This window comes from Anarhichas minor, unplaced genomic scaffold, assembly GCF_050575085.1.
Source record: "Anarhichas minor isolate MPS153535 unplaced genomic scaffold, ASM5057508v1 ptg000003l, whole genome shotgun sequence".
In the NCBI taxonomy this organism is placed as follows: domain Eukaryota; kingdom Metazoa; phylum Chordata; class Actinopteri; order Perciformes; family Anarhichadidae; genus Anarhichas; species Anarhichas minor.
This window is the reverse complement of record NW_027466449.1, coordinates 7,544,983-7,566,497: the sequence shown is the minus strand read 5'-3', so window position 1 is coordinate 7,566,497 and position 21,515 is coordinate 7,544,983. Positions and strand designations below refer to the sequence as shown.

Below are 21,515 nucleotides of genomic sequence, written 5' to 3'. Positions count from 1 at the left end.
GTACATTTTAACACGCTTAATCCGAATCTAACAAAAATTAAGCAACAAATCCCAGAATTGCAATGTTTTTGCGTTACTAGAGGAGCATCTTGATATCGCAGCAGGATTCCGTGATGATTCCCACCCCTGTACTACAGTTTACATTGCTAGGTGTGTGAGACGTAGAAATCTACAATAATTCCCTCATCTCTTGTCCATTAGCATGTACGAAAACCCCAAAATCTCCAGTCTTGGGCAGACAGCACACATCTCCACTTGTCAAAGAAAACTTTTATCAATACCAAGAGCACTTGAAGTTTGTTTGCATTTTGTTTTCCAGCACTCTTAACAACTTCAGAAGTCAGATCACAGGAGTATCTGATCAAAGCGCTTCGTGGTTAGTTCTGGAAACACAGGAGTGCTACGCCACGCTTTGATACTCCACATCAATATTTCAATTCAACAATCACTTGACATGCACCCATACTCCCAGAGACGAAAGACGGAAGGGGAGAGAGAGAGAGGAATCCAGGGAAGATGGAGGGGAAGCACATAAAAGAAATGGGTTGAAGAAATCGCTGCCTTCTTCACCTTTAGTGGCAATGCTACATAAAACTAACTGAGATGCCCTTTACACTATATATAATGTCGCCTAATCTAAATCTTGAGTATGGCAGTTAAGTCAATAAGTTTGATCATGAAACAGATTTTAGTCAACAAAATGTTGTGTTGCCCGTGTCACAAAAAGAAAACACAAAACTAGTATGAAATTTTGTTTAATAGACTCACAATAAACTCACTTATATCTATATATCAGTGCTGAAGCTGAAACACTTGTCACAGACTGGAAATCTGAGCATAGGATGTGTTTCATGTTTTATCAAAGGAAAGTCGTGCAGGAACTCTGTAGTGATAAAGATGGATACAGTCCATCTGCCAAATGTCACTTTCACAGCGCTTCATAATCATTTCATCATCTCGACAGGAAATGACAAGCTTTGAAGGTTTCATCCTATCAAATATGGCGTTTGATCTGAAAAAGAGACTTGTGGCATAAAAAGATGTGTAGTCAATCAAGAGATAATACGTGACACTGCTACTAGTGAAGCCTCAAGTATGGTTTACAGCACACTGTTACAGAGAACTAAATGGAGTCACTTACTGCTAAAGGAGCAGTTCAACATTTTTGGGAGATATACTATTTTGCTTTTCTTGCCGAGAGTTAGATGAGGGGATTCATACCCCTATTCCAGTCTATGTTATATATATTATATGTTTATACATTTTTCAACAATGTTATCTCCATATTTGTTGTTTATGTATGTGTCTGTATTTTATTGTATACCTGTACATAATACTTATTTGTGTGACTGCTTAGCTTTGTTGTCTTTGTTTGGTTTTATGTCTATGTTTCAGACAGATTCAAACTCCTTACACTCTTTAACACACTTGGCTATAATAATGTTGATTGCTGTTTAATAAAACACACTGACAGTGTGTCTGTCAGTTGTCTCACATCCTATCTGAATTTCCTGTTGGTGCTAAAGTATCCACTGTCACACCCTTGCTGAGCCCGATACGTTTATGTTAATACATATCCCCAACACAACATTTAAAATTAATGATAACTAATTTACCAGGAAAGAAAAGGATTGTTTATTCATAGGGTTTGCTTTGTAAACTCCCTTTAAAAGATGAATTCCCTACAATTGCCTGTCTGTACAATGCCACATAAAATGAATAATATAAAAGCAAACGCAGAGACAAAAGGAAAAAAAAAGAAACAATGGGATTATCAATCATGAAGCGTCTCCATACGCATTAACACAAAGATGAACAGAGGTAAATAATTAGCTGGAACACTTGACAATATCATTTAGAGCCATCAATTCAATGTGGGTATTGTAGCATGCAGGGACCCCTGCCAATTGATCTTATAGCCTTGTTCAGCGGCTGTGGGAGATGGGAGCACCTGTCACAGTGATACTAACGTCTGATCTAAACTACTGTAGTCAGATGGGACTGACTCCACAAGGAAATAGGAATAAAATCACACGAGTTATCAAAAGAATGGATTCTCTAATGTTCTGTATGCTCATGTTTAACATCACAGGAGAAAATTACTGTGCAGAATATTATTGTTGTGTGTGCACAAGGCCTAGTGGCATTAAGACAAGAAACCAAAGATAAAACGCTGTGGATCCCATTTCATAAATATTACCCATGAAGCCCCAACATGCCATCTGGGAAGAGGGACTCACATCAGTACGGTAACTGGATCTTATGGCAAGGCTCCAGCTGAAATCGGAAATTCAAAGCAGGAGCAGAGATACAAGGGCTACATGTGCAGAGGAGTGCCGCACAGCCAGAGCAGTAGATTTATTTGTAAACGTACGCTTGTGATGCCACTATCTGTTAAGCCCCTCCGTCAGCTCAGCCTGCGTAATGTGAGGGGAAGTGTCACCCTGTCACCGCCGTGCCAGGGATCAGCCTGCTGTTTGTGTGTACTGTGAGCCAAGCCAAGCTTTGAGAAGGAGGGGAGAAAGTGACACAGAGGCTCTTTCATCTAATCCGTGTGGTGTAATTTGCACCTCAGTAAATTTAATTGATGACTACTGATCAAATGCTTGCCTTTGAAAATGAAATCTTTGGGATTGTTATTTTCCCCTTCAACCTGCAAAAAGAATTCTTAATGCACTTGATGAGAGGTTTCTAACTGACGGATCAGTTCTTGAGAGTTTGAACTTCGGTACAGTATATTGAGCAGCTAACCACAACTTCTGCCAATATTCTGTATATTTCCTTTCATTCAATACATTAACTTTAGAACTGTACAAACTTCATCAAGCAAACTTGCATAGACTTTTCTTTCTACGGCACGCAGCGGTAGCATATGCACCTAGGTTCTGTGTGTGTACGGCTTCCTCCAGAGATCCAACCTGAGCATCAATGTCATTCAGACAAATGGATAGTGACAGGCCAAGCTTATCAGTGTCAACGTCAGGCTGCTCTCCGGGACTTTGATTCCGCACTTTTCCCACAGCTGAACAGAAGGCTGTGCTTTGCAAAACAAACCAACAAACAGGGAACCTGAAGAGTGTGATGAAAGAGTAAACAACACGGCCCGGTAACATGCCCCACAACCATGACACTTCCTAAGTAGGTTACCATGGAGGGTAACCCAATTTAACACGTGTGTCTGATTGTAGTCAGAACATGCTGAGCACTTCAGGAAGTTCACACCGCCTCACGCATCACGCACGGTGAGGATGATGAAGATTGATCCGTCTCAGGACCTTGGCCTTGAAAAATCAAATGGGCCCACCACTAATGCCCTTGCACGTGTACAAAGCAGTTCATTATCAAGAAAAATGATAGGGAGTCAATCTATTGATGTTGCCTAACTAATTGTAAAGCAGGGGATTCAAAAGCAGATGTTGCATTTCAAAGCAGTTGTGAGCAAGGAGACAGGTTATGATTTATGCTAAAATGTGTGGCTTCAAAGCGTCGAACGCGGCTTCTAAACAAATTGAACAAGTCAAGCGCTATTCACCCAGGACCAGGAGGGAGCCCAGCGCATGTAGATCAGAGGCGCACGGCTGCCGCTTGTAATATCACTCAGTGGAGGAGGGGTCCCACTGGGGGGAAGCAGCACAGAGAGGCTAACACTGAGCACTGCTCACACAGAGAGGAATTATGTACGAATGCAGCTGCAACACCTGCGCAGAAACGACTCCCCCCCCCTCCCTCTACCCTCCTGGAGCATCATCCACACAGGGGGAGTGGAGAGGGGTGGGCAGCACCTTGAGACTTGACATCCTTTCTGTGCATGGCACTATTATTTGGGAGGAGATTGCAGAGTTGGTGGAAGATACGGGGCCTATGTCAACATACTGATGCAATTTTAGTAAACATGGATAAATCCGGGTTACTCGTTGGGAAGATTGGTGAAAGGGGGTTTATTAAAATGTGTTTATCCCTGTTGTCTTCCAAATGAGGCAGGCTGTGTGAAATGTCTTTTGGAAACCAGATCCTGACTGACTGGACTCACCTCTGATCTTTCAGTAACATCATAGGCCAAAGTTACTGATTTGGAGAAATATAAATGAGATAATTCAAAGAGTAGAAATGATGGATTATAATCATAATTTAACATTTGATGAATTGATTTCTGTGTGTAAAATATACATTTACAAGATTGAATATAGTCATTAATGATACATCCTGTGTAAAGAATGGCAAAAAGAAGGCGTAGAGGATTGGTATATCATCCTGAATTTTACATTAGAGAAGTGTTCCTCCTTGTTGACGCTGCCATGCTTGTAAAAAGACAGACAGCACGGACTTCTCTCATAAGTCATTTTTCCGTCTGTTTTCTTCTATTTGATGCTGCCTAAATTGGGACGGGAGAAACGAATTGCTAAATTTTTAATTAACTTCATAACATCTGCACTTGTGCTTTGAGAGAGCAGCGAGATTTCCTTTTAACCTATTCCAGCACATTTGCACACCAAGGTAAATCTTGATGCTGGCACTCTTACAGAAAGGAGGAAAAAAAAAAGAAGAAAAAATCAAAAATGGAAATGAACTCTCACTTGTGTGTGCAGATCAAAGAGGCAGAATTATTCAACTTTTTGCCATTGCTTGATCTTCAAAAAAGAAGAGAGGAAAAAGTAGGGGAGATCTAGATGGATGAATCAGTTTGAGTTAGTGTTCATCAGTTGTTTTATGAGCTTTCCTTTTCTCCTCTGGTGTGTTTACTGTGTACATCCTCCTTTCCTGTGCTGTGCTGTTTCATTGTGCAGGTAAAACAGGCATGTGCTTATGTGCTGCGTTGACTACTCTCCAAAGCATTTCTTGAAAACATTGAATTCCCTCCCCTCTCTCTCTCATTCATTTTACTACGTTATTTATCAGTATTTAAGTTCTCCTGCCACTGATATTTCTCTGGAAAAAAAAACCACATTAAGAAATGCAACCAACAGTGTGAATGCATCAAAATAACTTATTTATTAGGTATTTGTGTATTGATGACTTTAACAACGTGCCAGTCACTATTCACCTTTAATACAGTAGCACTTGTATTAAATGCACCCAACGACTGTTAGATTCTGGACTCTGTTAATATTGTAAAGTGAAATGTCTTTACACTTTTCACTTTTTTTCACCTCCTCTCTTAGATATTGCTGCAATAACTTTGTGACCAATAGTTTTTGTCACCTCTCTGCTGTAAAATAAAGTGCAATGTAACTCAAGGAGAATATTATTGCTTCACTTTGCCAATGTGTAACTTGAATGTGAATTTAATCAATCACTTCTACAGATTTGATCCACTCCTCTCTCCATGTGTCACCCACATTATAACTACATCTGATTCACATGCTGTGTTGGAATACAGTTTGATGCCTCCCCACTAGAGAGGGCTGTTGACGAAGCAACACAAGTAACTGAAAGATACCGACAACTTTCTGTTACGGGATCATTCAGGATCACGTCCCTACAGAAGGTAAATATTTACAATTTTACATGTGAATTTTAAGGAAGGACGAGATTGCTCTATCATTTGCTTAAAGTCAGCTGCAATGTGACTTCTGCTAGTTGTGATATCTTCCCCTCTGATATTACAGTCTTTCAGGTCGAGTCAGGGGTCTATGAAATCGGAGCAGGTGAGTCCAGCCCTCCCTCATCCCCCCCCCCCCCCCCCCCCCCGGTCACAGGCATCTGCACGGGCAGCCCTGACTGATGTGGGTGATATCACAGCACACCAAAGCTCCTTTAACAAATCTCCCTTTGATACAGCACACACAATGGTGTCTCTATAGGAACTCCTTTGCCTCTGTGTGTGTGGGAGGCAGAGTCTCACACAGAAAAGAAAATGGCAGAGCAAAAAAACCAACAAAAAACGGCTGAACGAGACAAAGCTGGTCCTGGATTTAGAGGGAAATAATGTGGTGCATTTTCTTTTACCGTGTCCCCCCACAAGAGGACACTGCTTCCATATTGGATCTACTACATGCTGTAACCATTTCAGTCACTCCCGTTTCTTTATTTCTTGTCTTCTGCATGGTTGCAAAATGTACACATGTATTGGTCGATAAGTAGACCAGTTGCACTGGCCTGATCTGTATTTAGTCTAAATAATACATTTGTATAAAACTTTGTTGAAACAAGCAGGTCAAGGTCACACTTAACTACAAATGACATGCATGATATCAAAGCATCGCACTGGATAAGTCTGCAGGTTTGTTTCTTTTATGTAAAGGAAAATAAACAATGGAAATCAAGAAAGCAATAATTGATTATTAGGATTATATTATGGTATTTTTTTATACATGAAAAGAGTCATATGTGACTGAACTGTAGTAACTCTTTGGTTGACAAAATACATTTGACCTTTTCTCTTCCTGAGGTTTCTTCCTTTTTTTTGTTTCGTTTGTTTTTCTCTTTGATTCGATGGTAGAGAGTAAACCCTTTGAGTTGAATTTGTGATTTTTGGCTCTGGAAATATAATTGACTCAACAGAAATTTTACAGGTCTTGATGAAATCGGAGTACCTCACACTGATACAAAACTGCTCAGCAGCATTTCCTGAATATTTTTAAGGAAATCTCTTGAGTAATAAAGCTCCCACAAAACATTATTGCTCCTATCTATACTGTAAGGCCTGTCACAGTAAGAGTTTTTGTTATCCAGGTGTTTGAAAAATCAATACAACCGGCAGCTCTGGCGTTTCCAGTGTTCACATTTGACTCCTTGCAGTTTGTTTGCAGAGGATGAAGCTTGACCTTGCTGAGCTAAATGAGCACAACGGTCACACAAGGCTCAAGTTATAGAGATTTAATGTGCTTTACAATGTCATAAAGTTTGCTTGAAAAAAACCTTGCATATTTACCGGCCACATTTATGTCCCGGAATGGATTTAAGCTTTATTGTCAGATTTGTGAGATTGGAGGACAGTGTCTTTCAAGCTTCACTCATTGACTAGTTCACCCTGGCAATGTGTTTCCTCTCATATATTATTTACACAAAGCATCCGTCAAAGCAAATGTTACAAAACCACAACCTTAAACTGGGACCCAAATTAATCTTGTGTAAATGATATGCATCTGGATACAGTGCTTGACATCAATGTATGCTTCCAACCAAATGTGAAATTTATTTCTAAAAATACACAACAAAGCTTTTGAGGCCTGTTTTGGGAACATCTGGCCAGTGAGCTGACAAGCCTGTGTCTCTACATCTAAACTTGACATGCAACTGTTTAAGCTTTTCTTAATTGAATGTATTTTTGTTTGCCCTTGTAATTTTTCGAGCCTGTTGTATATTGCTCATCATGCCTGTGTGTGTAAGGCGAGGCAAGTTTATTTGTATAGCACAATTCAACAACAAGGCAATTCAAAGTGCTTCACATAAAACCATTGAAAGCATCAAAACATAAGGCAAAAGAAAAGGAGATTTAGAAACAATTAAGAACATTCATTAAAACACTAAAAAGCAGTGAAAGAAATACAATACAGTAGTAAAATGCAGAAATGCAGGAAATTGATTAATATCCTTGAATCCTGGTTCAATTAAAGGCAGCAGCAAACAGAAAAGCCTTCAATCTTGATTTAAAGGAGCTGAGGGTCTCAGCAGACCTGCAGCTTTCTGGGACTTTGTTCCAGATGTGTGGAGCAGAGAAACTGAACGCTGCTTCTCCATGTTTAGTTCTGACTCTGGGAACAGAAAGTAGACCGGTCCCAGACGACCTAAGGGGTCGGGATTTGACAAGACTCAAAGCAGAAAAAAAATCTTCATTTATTAATGTCCGTGGATTTACTTCTTTTTAAGAGAAATTGAAGTCTACCTTGGCTTGCCTTGATCATGTTCATCCACAACACTACTCCGATCATATCGGTGTGATCTAGCAGGCTATGAATTTCGTTTAAATGGCCAGAAAATGTGTTGTGCTTTTATGCATCTATCAGTGTTTGCAGAGATTCTTTCTTGAGCTATTGACATGTTTAAATAAAAAATAAAAAAAATCAGTAGATCCTTAACAGTGAGGTGCATGGGGCGGGGGCAGGCTCTTGGCTTTGTCTGCCTGTTGAGTGGGGCCATCAGATAACAGCCAGGACAATGGTGCTCCATTCTGAGGGCTCTCTTAAAATGAGCAGGAAGTGGCGGTGAGTGCCGAGCGCAGGCTTCTGGTGGACTCCCTGGGGTCCGCTCAGCCCTGACGGAGCACGCCACCGCTGAATGACTGGAGACCATGAGGGGAAATGAGAAGCTAGTGGCCACCCAGCTGGTGCCACGGGGGCCCTTTGATGCTGAATAAGTATGGATGGGTGCAAGGTTAAGGTGATGGAGAGGAAAATGAAGAATAGTGGCATAATACATTATAGAGGCTGATCTCATTGGTGTACAAGGAGTTGTACTTTGCAATAATATCTGAGCAGCATTCGTGTTCACTGTCATCAATGATGGTATGACCTGGGACATTTGTTGTTGTTGTATCATGACGTGAGGCTCACTCGGCCTTATATGTTGGGATCATGTGGCTAACAATAAGATGCATAATAAACTCAAATAATCCATCTTTCAACTATCTTTCTGGTCACCTAAGATTTTTGCAACACACTGTATGTTCTACCTCTGCTTTTACTGTTTGAATTTTCTGCATGTGACAATGGCTTAAGATAAGAGGGGATGCAGGAGGAAAAAGAAGGTTTCTCAGGGGCTAAAAAATAAAGAACTACTGCCTAACAATGCATCCACAATTTATTTATCCAGTATTTATTTTTATCTTTTGCACTGGTTCTTAATTCTAGCACAATGTAACAATACAAAACCCTTCTTTCTTGCATGGTGGGGCAGGAAGGTATAGTCTGGCAGTGGCCGCCAGTACAGTTCTGGGTCCACGTCTCCCTGCCCTCCACCCTGCTGCTTTCAGCTTGGTACGTGCTGTAGAGGGTGTCTGGTGATACAGCAGTCCTGTGAACGTGTAAAAAGACCACATGCAGGTCTTCATAATCAATGTGCACTTGGCCCGTGGGTGAGATACTTTTATTTAGTATTTAACTTTAGTTAAGCAAAGTATCTTCCACACAGGAAATTAAAAGCGCTGGCTCCTATTTAGTGCGGGAATACAAAAAAATGTATGTTGCAGTGTGGAACTGCTTTTTCGCCAATGTAACCTGTAACCCCACAACATCCTGTAATTAGCCAATGATATGCTCCTCTTCTGAAACAGGGATCTCTGTGCATCTTCCAGCAGCATGCAGCCTCTGCTTAAGAACAGCAAACTTTCAAGGGACAAGAAGGGACATGTGTGTCTTCATCAAAGTCAAAGTGGACAAAGGGCAAACACATAAAGTGTTAGAATGTTTGTGCAATTCTCATTGGATAATTGGTTGAACAGGCTTTCAAATCTATTGGATAGTGGATTTGAGGTTGGAACGTTGACAATGGCAACTCCCACTTTTGGATTGTCCAGTTAGCCAATCAGAGTTGTACACCTGTTCTAGATTGACTATATGGCCAAATCCCAATGTCCCCCCTTACGGACTCATGGACTTTGAGGCGCGCTCCCGCAACGTCCGTGAGGGTTTAGGGATGTCCCACTGTCAAATCGTAAAGTGTTTGAGGCTCTCTTGCAGACATTTTGAGCCCTTTATGAGCCCTTAGCGTAAAGCCTAAGGGAATTACCCACAAATCATTGCAATGTGACGTTAAACATGGGGTAACCAGTGGACGCATGGAGACGTAAAAAAAAAAGGTAAACAAAGAGGACGGATCACGTGTGTTCAGCCTGTCTTAATAAATTTACTTAGAAACATTAAGGGTTAAAGATGGAACAAAAAATAAACATGAAATCAGAAGATATTTATTTATTTATTCATCAAATATTTGATTTTGTCATTGAAGCTGTTTTGACAAAAACGAGTAAATAGATTATATGAAGTTACCTCTCATCTTGTGAGGAAAGAGCCTGAAGACATTCAAATCAGGGAGTACAAAGTATACAATAAATACACACAGTTATACATCATATTTATTGTCGTTTTCATGGTAACGTGATATGTTGCAGCAAAGTGCTGTCCCATTCATATTCACACCATCTCAAGCCCTCACAGCCTCTCACACTCACCCACTTACCAGGTGACGTCAGTAAGTCCTTGAGGGTTCAGGGTTTGAGGGTTTAGGGGGGACATTGGGATTGGGCCTATATGTGTCTGCCTTTTGTCTTTTTCCCTTTTGACTCTAACGAAGACACACTAGTGTTGAAATGTTGCTATATCTGCACAATTCTACAAATCAGTCTGCACCAGTCCCTTCGTTTCCCTTATGAGATATGCTCCTTTGCCTTAACTCCATGTTAGTGTTACTGCTGTAGGGAGTTAGCTCTTTAGCATGCTAACATTTGAAACTTAAATTTGAGCAGATAAACCCCCTGTATTATGCAGGCACAGACCTTGAGGATAACTGTGCTGGTGCACACAAATTCAAACTACTAAAAGTTGTTGAGTCAACATTTAGTAGTTTAGTAGTGCGATGAGCAGAATATACCTGGCCTGAACTCTGGTGAACCTGGCTGCACCGGTGATTCTCAAGGACCTACTCCATCAGAGTCTCACGCACAAGACAAAATACTAGAGTCACTACAGTGGATCAAAATCCCATTCCCTTCAACCCACATCACTGTGGCGGATATCACATTCTGAATATTTGGTTCTGTGTGCATCTTTACAGTTTTTTGCAGTTGCTAAAACACAATTTCTCGAACCTTCTTGTTTGAAACTCAAACAAGTTTGAAGTTTGTTTGAAAAAAACAAAATATCAACATACTAATTTATATACTATTTTATGTGTACATCTATTCTTTGTTGGTGTACATTCAGTTATGAAGAATTTACAGTAGGGTTTTGCCCGAGAGCTTTGAATGACAACACGTGGAACTGCTGTTTCTTCGTGGTGTTGAATGCTATAAGTGCTCTACAGCTGAAAGTGAATCTAGAGTTGACAGAAGTGTTACGGTGAAGCAGACAATGCAGCAGCCGGTCTTACAATGTGGTTCAAGGTTGTGTCGCCGTTGCGTACTTGAGCTGCACAATGCTTTGGCATGGGCTAGAAAGTGACACATCCAATAACCCAGGCACTCTGTGGGTCAAAACAGCTCCCCTACATGGTTAAGTAAATCGAATTGTTATTCTGGAAGTGAGTGGAAAAAACTGTGGCGCAAAACTGTTTTTGTACAAAGAATAACATATCTCTGCATTGACGGAGAGTGGAGATTGTAAGAGTGTAATTCAGCAAGAGGGACAGCTGTGACTGTCAGACAGAAATACCACAAATGAGACTAAACACAAGCAAGAGCTTTAGTTTTTTTACATGTGTGGCACAGACAGGGGGACAGACAGGACATAGACTTTCAGCAAGAAAAGGAAGGTCGGATGGGAATCCAGGTCTCACCTTTTGTTCTCTTCAGATAATGGACAGGCTTACGTTGACCTTTTAAATTGCCTCATGGAAGCAGAAAAGAGATTGTGCACTCCCATTACCAGCAGCACAGAAAATAGTTACTGTTCATAAGCCACCCTTTGCTTAATCAGATGGAAATGGCAAGACGACCATGTGCTTGAACCCAGGTTGAAATCCATGACATCCTGAAATCGTTATCTTTGTTACCTTAATGAGAACATAAAACTTAATTGTGGAGGACGCTTCGTGAGTGCACTCGGACACAGTTCCTTGGGGAGCCTGTGGATGTAGGCGGGTGCTGCCTTACCCGCCCAGAAGATGCATGACCCAGATGTTTGATGACTGGACATGACTGGTGGAGGTCAGGAGACATTCTTTAATAAGAGTGATCAGGAAATTAGCAACTCACACCCAAACCTAGGACGCATAGAAAAATAAAACTGTGTTAAAAGAGAAGGTACAAAAGAAACACTGAAAGCCTTCTCGCTTTACAAGCAAGATGTAGAAGAATCTGAGGGAAAGTGAGGGAAAGTCTTAACAGATCTTTGACAAAAGGTAATAAGATGTTAGTGTGTTGCCCTCGGAAATCAAGACATGGCGAATTACAGGTACAGCCATGAACAAAAGATTAAGCTGAGAAAATAGTGTTTGATATTGGTTTAACAATGTAATATTTGTTTGTATATTGTATTGCATGAATAAGAGCCCGGCAAGCCTCCATAAAATATCCACTTTTCAACACACATCAAAGGGCCGTTAGACAAATTCCTGGGTTGTGCTCGGCCCCTGCAGAAACTTTGTATGGCGTGAGTGACAAATAACAACAAATTCATGAGCTGGCAGGAAGAATTCTTCAGAGAGACATGATTCTTGGAGTCAAACAATGTAAATACCTGGACAACACGAGGAGAAGCACTAATAGATGGAGAGGAGAGGCAAACGGAAAGGGATGGGAGAGGTAGAGAGACAGGGACACAAGGAGCAGTTTGGCTGCCAGCAGTCTGCCTCATAGAAAAGGTAATTTCCAAGCTAGCATGCCATGGGGGGTCGGGACAAGCATCCCATGAAGCAGATAAAGAACAATAGCAGGAACTATAGTCTGGAGCCTCTCCCTGGACCAGAATAATAGAAAGACCCTGTAAGATTAAGACACACAGGACATATTTTTCTGATGTGATTAATGCTAATGCAACAAGCAGAATTGGATCATGAGGAATGCCAGACATAACTACAAGCCTCACAACACTCAATGAGTGCTTTTGATGAGTCGAGAACAATTTCTCGTTTTCCAGGAAAAGGCTGCACTTTAGTTAAGGAACATCAACAATGTTGAAAATGAAAAGAGACACAGTACAGAGTGACAGAAAATTATTCAAATTCAATTAATATCACACATGTAAAAACTTGAAGTGATCTTGCGTGACTTCACAATTAAAATATGCACTTTTTTTCAGTCAAAAATTGTATCATTAGACACATTTTGCGTCCACAGAGGTGTTAATACCCTGTTTGTTGGTAATGTTGTTAGTTGTGGTTAATTGAACGCACATTGGATCGCAAAAGTGGCACGAGTGTAGGCTGTACTTTGTGGACCTGTGTGCCACTCAGGTATTCCCATTTTCATTGTTTAAATATATAAAGAGCTGTCTGTGTTATGATAGAGCAGAAGGGTTTCGTCTAGTTTGGGGTTAACACTTCATATCCTTTTCTATTCAACACATTGTTCCTTTTACCACTGATAAATATCTTGTTTAAACAGCCCGCAGACACACCATGCCGTCTGTATGTTCATAAATCCTCTGGAGCTGATCAACACAATGGCCCACATTCCTGGCATTTAAAGGAAGTCCCTTATATCACTGCATCTCCTCTCCACCAGAGACATAGACATTCTAGGAATATGACACTGGAACAAAAACAACTCTCAATGCGTGTGTGTTTATTTCATTTAGTTTAAGACATTAGTGAGACAGGGACACATCACACTTTAAGGGGTGCACATCCAGTACTTTGCCTTTTGTAACACATCGCTGGACTTCTCACCTACATCCTGTTTGACTCCAGTTACGTCTTTAGCAATGTTTTCTCTAACATGGAATAACAGCATTTTCCTTCAACATTAGCCATTGTTTTCCTTTTTTAAATTTAGAATAAATAATGGTCATTCAAAAGAAATGGAGACATTTATCAGGGTTAAATCATTTGACCTGACTCTAGCATTGTCGCTGTATGTGGGATTACCAAACACCCCCTGCTTATTATGGCTTCTTCTGGGCTGATGAGGTGTGAAAGTAAAAATGACTTCATATCCATTAGATTAAAATTAATAAGAGCTATTGACGATTTTTTACTTTAAGAATGAGTCAGAGGTTTGTCGCAGTGATGAACTCAGTTATCATCCAACTCTGCAGCTCTACACAGCATTTTATCTCCTTTTTAGCTTGTCTTCTTCGATGCAAATGTATTGTTTGCTTCTGTCTTACCACGGTCATCAACCCCATCTCCAGCAGAAACCCCAACAGAAACTGAAAGTACGCTACGTGCCCAGGTTCAAACGACATGTCAGACAAAGTGAGCATCTAGCTCGTAAATAAAGTGCTCGGTCAAACTGACACACCGATAGCAGCGCACTCTGCACACAACAGGGAAGAGAGGCGTAGTGCTGTGGACATAAGAACACATTAGTGTCAAGGCGTGACAGCAGCGATATGGATATAAATGATGATTGAGAGGGATTACTTTAGTCTACACATTGTTTTTTTTTCAGAAAATACTGGATATTATACTTTTCTTTGTTGTTGTTGTTGTTGATATAACGTTGGGTTTACAAACCTGTGTACAGAAAGGTATTATGGGTAGCCGTGCACACCATCAAAATCTAAATCTGCACGTCAAGCAAGTTGATTGGTTGATTTAGCTCCTGTCGGTACGATCCGGAGATGAAACCATTACTGTGGCTTTACAGCTTTAACATAGAGCATCGCAGCTTTTGTACGACTATATTGTAATTTCATCAGTGTGGTGAATACCTACTCTGATTTGTGAAACATTGATCGTAATTGTTTGGTACTTATCAAGTTGACAATCTACACTGTATGCTTGTGTTCATGTTACCATGCTGGATAATTGATAACATTTTCTCCTCAAATAACAACAAGGTAAAAACAGCACCACAAATACAATGCTCAATGCTTTGTCATCTTTTGAACGGCTTTAAACTTTCCGCCCTTCTAGCCAAGGTCAGGGCCCATTCAATCTCAAACCCTTGGGTGTTGTCCTTTGCAAAAATAAAAACCCCAAAACAGTGGCACTGCCTGCACTTCCTCACGTAGCCCTATGAGATGGTAGAGGTTCACTCACAGCACCCAACACTGAGCTTGCACCGGAGAGGAATTTCCTTTTCTTTTATATCCACCAGTCAGACTGAACCTCTCTTGAGGTTGTGATTTCCTTTTCAAGAAGTAAAGTTATATTTTAGTCATATGATAGTTAGAAGCTATATTTTGCAATCAATTTGTTATCGCCTGTAGACACACATATTTTATCTTGTATTTATCCAAAGCTCCCTTGTAGTCACTCCTGTCTGACAAAGAACAACTTCTCACTCATCACACACAATCTCTGATCAGAGTCGATGTGTGGTTTGATCCATGAAGCCGGCTGCCATGTGTGATTGAGTTTCACAGGGGTCTCATGGATGCCAGACCCCTTTTCCTTGTGGCTACACGGTTTAAACGCCCACCCATTACAGACATCCATCCTTCTCGGAAATGAACTCCTCGCTAACAGATAAGGTTTGAGGTTACACTTCAGCTCCACCAACAATAAGACTTTGATCTCGTTGGGCGTTTCACAGTGGCATACATTGTATGACTTGATTGTGCCTCCTCTGAGTTTGTACCTCCCGTGTAGCTCTCTGGAGGACAGGATATATTGTGTATGGGGCAAAGAATAGTGTGTGTGTGTGTGTGTGTGTGTGTGTGTGTGTTTGAAGGGAGGGGTTGTGAGTGAAGCAAAAGCTTCCAGCAGTAGGACCCAGAGGATTTTTGTAGGAAAAAAAACTAGACCAGCACACCTTCATGATATCTGAGGCATGACAAAGATGTGGAAAAAAAGTTGTTCAACACCAACAAAAAAGCTTCGAGCCATGTCATTGGCTAAGAAGAGTCTGACAGGAAAATGCCATGGCTCTTGAGGTCAGCGCGGAGTCTGCTATAAATGTATTGCAACAGACCTTCACTGACACTGCAGCAGGGTGAACTATCATCGCTCATCTTATCAGAGACAATATGAGCGCTTCTGTGGCCGTGTACAGGAATATTTACACGGAGGACCGCTTTAAACAGGCCTACGGCTCCGATGATAACACGAGTGGAAGTTTGCGGCTCCGGGAAAAGCTCGCCGGGAAGTGCAGGTGTTCAAGGCGAGCCTGCCTTCACCTGTTGAGGGAGAGAGTGCCCATTTTTGACTGGCTGCCAAGATACAGACTAAAGAAATGGATGTTAGGAGATACTATAGGGGGACTGACAGTTGGTATTCTTCACATTCCGCAAGGTGAGTTATGTATTATCATGATCAACGGGCAAATAAGGCTTGTTTTGTCTTACATTACTTCAGTATTTTATATTGTTATAACAAGTAAATAATTTCATTTAGAATCAACTGAACCAGGATTCTATGATAATGATTATACCCTAACAATAATATCACACACAAATGATGATGATGATAGTAACCATAATAATAATAATCTGAAAAGTCAACAATGCACAGTTATTATTATTATGATTATATTCATATTGATAATTATCCAACGAATTTGAGCAAATATTGCTCGGTTAGAATACATCAACAACAACCATAAGGCTAAACTGTCAAAATTGACGAGGTCACAGGGTACATTACATTACATTACAGTCATTTAGCAGACGCTTTTATCCAAAGTGACTTACAATAAGTGTATTCAACATCGGTATTCAAGAGAACTACTAGTCACCAGAAGTCATAAGTGCATCTCCTTTTTTAAACAAGCATCTAAGAGCATAAACCAGGGTAGATACTACATACACTCTATATTTGTTGTAGGGTCAGTCACTTCTTTTATTTTTTTTGTACTCAGCTAACTTTACATACTTCAGCCATATAAACCTATTTAAGTACAGATTTTACATTCTGAACATAAATTTGAAAAATGTGTTTTCTGCTAAACCGTGTTTTTGAATCTCCTTCCCTTTAACAGGCATGGCCTTCGCGTTACTCACATCTGTAGCACCAATCTTTGGCCTTTACACCTCTTTCTTCCCCGTGGTTCTCTATATGTTTTTTGGCACCGGTCGCCATGTGTCCACAGGTAAGACTTCTGTCCACATATCATCTAGTGTATATTCTAGATGAGCTTCATTAATCAGCAGGGTCACATTATCTAATGCTTGCACCTAGAACTCGATGCTTTCCACTGTTACTGAGATGCAACTGTATGTCTGTTCTCAGGTACCTTCGCTGTGGTGAGTCTGATGACTGGTTCTGTGGTGGAGCAGCTGGTTCCCACTCCTCTGGAGATGAACTCAAGTTCGCCTGAAGCGGCCGACTTTGAGGCCCAGAGGATTGGAGTTGCGTCAGCTGTAGCGCTCCTCTCAGGAATTATCATGGTAAGACGGCTGCACAACCTCTATGGATTTAACACAAAATGAAAAAACAATGGAACTGTGACGGAAGACCTGTCTTTTTATGAACGCTAGCAGACTTGATTCCCCAACACAGCTCATAATTATGTGTCAATCTCTTGTGCCCCAGCTCTGTATGTTTGGTCTTCAGCTGGGCTTCCTCTCCACCTATCTGTCAGAGCCAATTGTTAAGGCTTTCACCAGTGCTGCTGCCTTCCATGTTACTGTCTCACAGCTGCAAAGCATGCTGGGGCTGCGGCTCCCTCGCCACACTGGGACTTTCTCCCTTTTCAAGGTAGGCAGCGTTTCTCGATGAAATCTCGATGGTCTAATCCACCATGTTGTTATTTGGGGGTTTTGTGCTTTCTGCTCACTGCTCACCTACTATTGTGTTCAGACTTTAGCGTCAGTGATGAAGAACCTGCCTCACACCAACATGGCTGAGCTGCTGATCTCCTTGGTGTGTTTGGCTGTTCTAGTGCCAATTAAGGAGATCAACATGCGTTACAGACAGCGCCTTCGTACGCCTATCCCTGTGGAGATCCTCACGGTTTGTCAACTGTATTTATGAATGTGCAGGGTACATTTGCTATTTACAATACAATCAACAGTTTATAAGTCATGGTTTTATACTTCATTCTTCAGGTGATTATTGCTACAGGTGTGGCCTATGCCTCCTCGCTGGACTCTACTTACAACATTGAGATAGTTGGTCACATCCCAGCTGGGTAATCTTTTTGGATTTGAAAAAAAAACAGACCTAAACACTGAGCTCAGTAGTTTTTAGGAGTTTGACTTTTAATTATCCTGTCCTCAGATTCCCAAAGCCACAGATGCCTACCTTGAGCACCTTCCCTGACATTGCTGGCGACACCATAGCAATAACATTTGTCGGTTATGCTGTGTCGGTCTCTCTGGCAATGATCTATGCCGATAAACATGGATATTCCATCAATCCCAACCAGGTGAAGTGTGAACAGTTCCCAGCTGCTTGTTGACATGTTCGACTTTCACCAATCTGTTAACTTTTTTTGTACGGAACCTGTGCTTTATTTCAGGAGCTCCTGGCTCACGGTATCTCCAACACGGTGTCTTCTTTTTTCACATGCTTCCCCAGCTCAGCCACTCTTGCTACCACTAATATACTTGAGAGTGCTGGAGGATACACACAGGTAGTGTACATGATATCCAGTAAGTTTCACTGTGTCACATTCATAAGCCACAAGGCTTTTTGTATTAATAAAGGTGCAATCCACAATTCAAATATCAACAGAGGGGTCACACCAAGGAAAGACAATGAAAACACTTCACTCTTAAATAGTTTGAAAGGTCCTTTTTATGTTACTGTGTTTACTGATGCAAAAATGGCTTGTATATTTAATCATGATCAACAGAAAAATATATATAAACTCTGTTCTTTTATGTATTTGAATGTACCTTCAATTTATGCTGCCAAAGATGTACAGATTGGGGTTTTACGAGTTCTAATCCACTTGAATGCAGTTGAAATGAGGAGAGTGAATTTACATCCAACTGTTTAAGGATTTTCTTGCATGTTGAGCTTCCATATTGTGGGATGCAGAAAATACTCCAAACAAGGAGCAACGCTACCGGGATTTCCAGTAAGGGATGTGTGTGTGTTGTGTGTGTTGTGTGTGTGTGTTCCTGCAGCTCTCCGGCTTGTTCACAAGTCTGGTTGTTCTGATTGTCCTGCTTCTGATTGGACCGCTGTTCTACTTCCTACCAAAGGTGTGTTCAATATGTGTCTATCTGTCTGTACAAAAATGAGAGAAAAAGAGAGGGAAAGTTTACTCCTCTCATCCTTTATCTCTCTCCCCCCAGGCAGTGTTGGCATGTATCAACGTCACCAGCCTCAGGCAAATGTTCCTCCAGTTCCAGGACTTACCTGATCTGTGGAGAATCAGCAAGATTGACTTCGTAAGGCAATAGATTAATACAACAATACAAGTATTCCTCGAAATGGTCTCCATGCATGACAATAAAGCACAACAGACTGAAAGGAAGAGGATTAATCAGCTCCCTATATTTACCATTAGGTCAACAACTGACCCATACATTAAAGCTAATTGGTTTTATCAGTATCTGCTCAGGCTGTGGTCCTTTTATAAAGCATTAAAGAATTCCTTAATTCACCACATCTGGACTTAAATGTGATGTGCCTTTAGCAACATATTACCTTTTTAATTTGGAATTTAAATGGAAGACAACCACTTGCAACTGGACTTCATTCTTGTGATTGTTTGTAACACAAGTGTTTACTGGTCATTTTAGCTGGAGCTGAGTGAGGTCACACAGGTTTTTATAGTCTGAATCAGCTGCAGTTTCACTGCCTGCTGATCAATTAATGACTCATGCGGCTTAAAATGTTAATGGCTACGTCACAGGTGCAAGGTTATTTGAAACACTCTTTCAACCAAAGAGAATCAGTTATCGACCAGGCCATGCTATCATGAGCTAGTAGAGCACAAGTTGCACACACTGATTGCTTGGCTGGAATATTATTTTCACTGACGTGCCTCCGTTGTTAATTGTTATATCCTGACATGACTAAATGTTATTTTGGCTTGTGTAGATGGTTTGGGTGGTAACCTGGCTCTCTGTAGTGGTCCTCAACGTGGATGTTGGCCTAGCTATCGGAGTGGTTTTCTCTATGATGACCGTCATCTGCCGCACACAAAGGTACATTTTCCATTGCCTTCCATTCCAAATATATAACATTCATCACAGAGAAGTAGAGGATCACTTTATATACTTGTCAAGCTATGTAGATCACAAGTTATAATGTGGTCAACTAAAGTTGATGACTGTTGGCTCCAACAGGGCTGGGTGTTCAGTGCTTGGTCGGGCCAGCAACACAGAAATTTACAGACCTCTGGAGAACCACAGCAAGGTGAGAGGACGCTCTTACTGTTAACCATTTATTATTATTATTATTATTATTATAAAAGATGACAAAACTTAAATTTTTTTGTACTTCAAACTGTAGTTTCTGATTCCAACAAGTGAAAATCATAATCTCAGAGACGATGCAGCCCATCCAAGAATAAAGTTGGGACGATCCTGTTTTCCTTTCAGTGCTATGAGATACCTGGAGTGAAGATCCTGACTTACAACGGGCCTATTTACTACGGCAACCGTAGCTTCTTCAGGGAGGAAATGAGCAGGCTGCTGGGCCTGACGCCAGAGAAGATCCGCAGCTGGGAGAAAGCCAGAAAGGCCCTGGAGAAAATGGAGAGAGAGGCTACTGTCAGCACTGTGGTACAGCTACTAGAACTACTAAATGAGCTGCATTATAAAAAATGTGAAGTTCACACTGTACAATTTGATTTCAGTGTCTTATTGTTTTTTCTCCCTCCATTGTTGTTTAGGAAGGAGGAATTGCAAACACATCATTTTCATCAGAAAATGAGTTCTTTAAATCTGGTAAATAATGAGCGTGGGACAACTATATATTTTAAATACGGATATCTACAATAGTTCTTTGGCCATTACAAATGACATTTTTTTTTAGATTGCTCTATTTACATTTTTGGTAGACATGTGCTGCAGATAATTTCAAGCTTTCCTTTCATTACCTTTTTTCTTTTCTGTAGAAAAATCTAAGAGTGATGTTCAGGCAGTGCTAATCGATTGTAGCAGTGTGACATTTGTTGATGTTGCTGGAGCAAGACTCTTTACACAGGTTAGTCTGCTAAAGCAAGACACTATGCTTCAAACTTCCCTGCATGGGGTTCTCTCCATTTCTTTGTGCATTGTGTCAACATGATTGATTGCTTTTGGCTTTTTGCAGATGTGTACTGAATGCCACAAAGTTGGAGTTCATGTATATTTGTCAAACTGCAATGGTAAGGCCTGTATCTAAGTGATTGCTTTCCTAATGGTATTCTATGTTTATAGTTTATTCACTTACATGCAGTGAATGCTTATCAATGATTTCTATCCCCCTAGAGAGCGTCTTAAAGATCCTAACATCAAGTGGTCTAATGACCTACATGAACCCTCAGCATATTTTTGTTACTGTTCATGATGCAGTGATGTACATTCAACAGCAGAAGGTAAGCTCGAGAGGAGACATTTTCACAAATATTCAAAAGACTTTCATTTCTAATTACTTAGATTGTCCTAAGCAAAAGCCACTTCTGTCGTCTGATGTAGGAAAAACCTACAGAGAACACCACGACTGTCTGGGTATGAGCCAGGAGGACAGTGACGAGTCATGCTCCCATCATCCAAGTGTCTTGGACTAAGAAGACAGAAGAGGGCAAATGGGTCTTATACATTTTGTTCTATAAGCAGAGACTATGTTTCTCTGCTGTATAGCAGTGCTCCATTATATACCAGTGTTTCAAAGAAACAGTAGCCTGTTGTAGCACATCATGAATTACAATAATT

The 21,515-nt window shown here is 40.8% G+C and overlaps 1 protein-coding gene across 1 annotated transcript; it reads left to right on the top strand.

Moving 5' to 3' along the window:
- The first annotated feature begins 15,728 nt into the window (after nt 1-15,728).
- slc26a10 (solute carrier family 26 member 10) lies at nt 15,729-21,317 on the top strand. Its single transcript, XM_076090964.1, has 18 exons — nt 15,729-15,993; nt 16,679-16,789; nt 16,930-17,087; nt 17,233-17,397; nt 17,500-17,652; nt 17,748-17,830; nt 17,920-18,067; nt 18,161-18,274; nt 18,774-18,851; nt 18,945-19,040; nt 19,696-19,802; nt 19,944-20,013; nt 20,199-20,381; nt 20,492-20,546; nt 20,717-20,805; nt 20,914-20,968; nt 21,072-21,178; nt 21,279-21,317. The coding sequence occupies exons 1-18, from the start codon at nt 15,729-15,731 to the stop codon at nt 21,315-21,317; spliced, it is 2,076 nt and encodes a 691-aa protein (XP_075947079.1).
- Nucleotides 21,318-21,515: the final 198 nt, after the last annotated feature.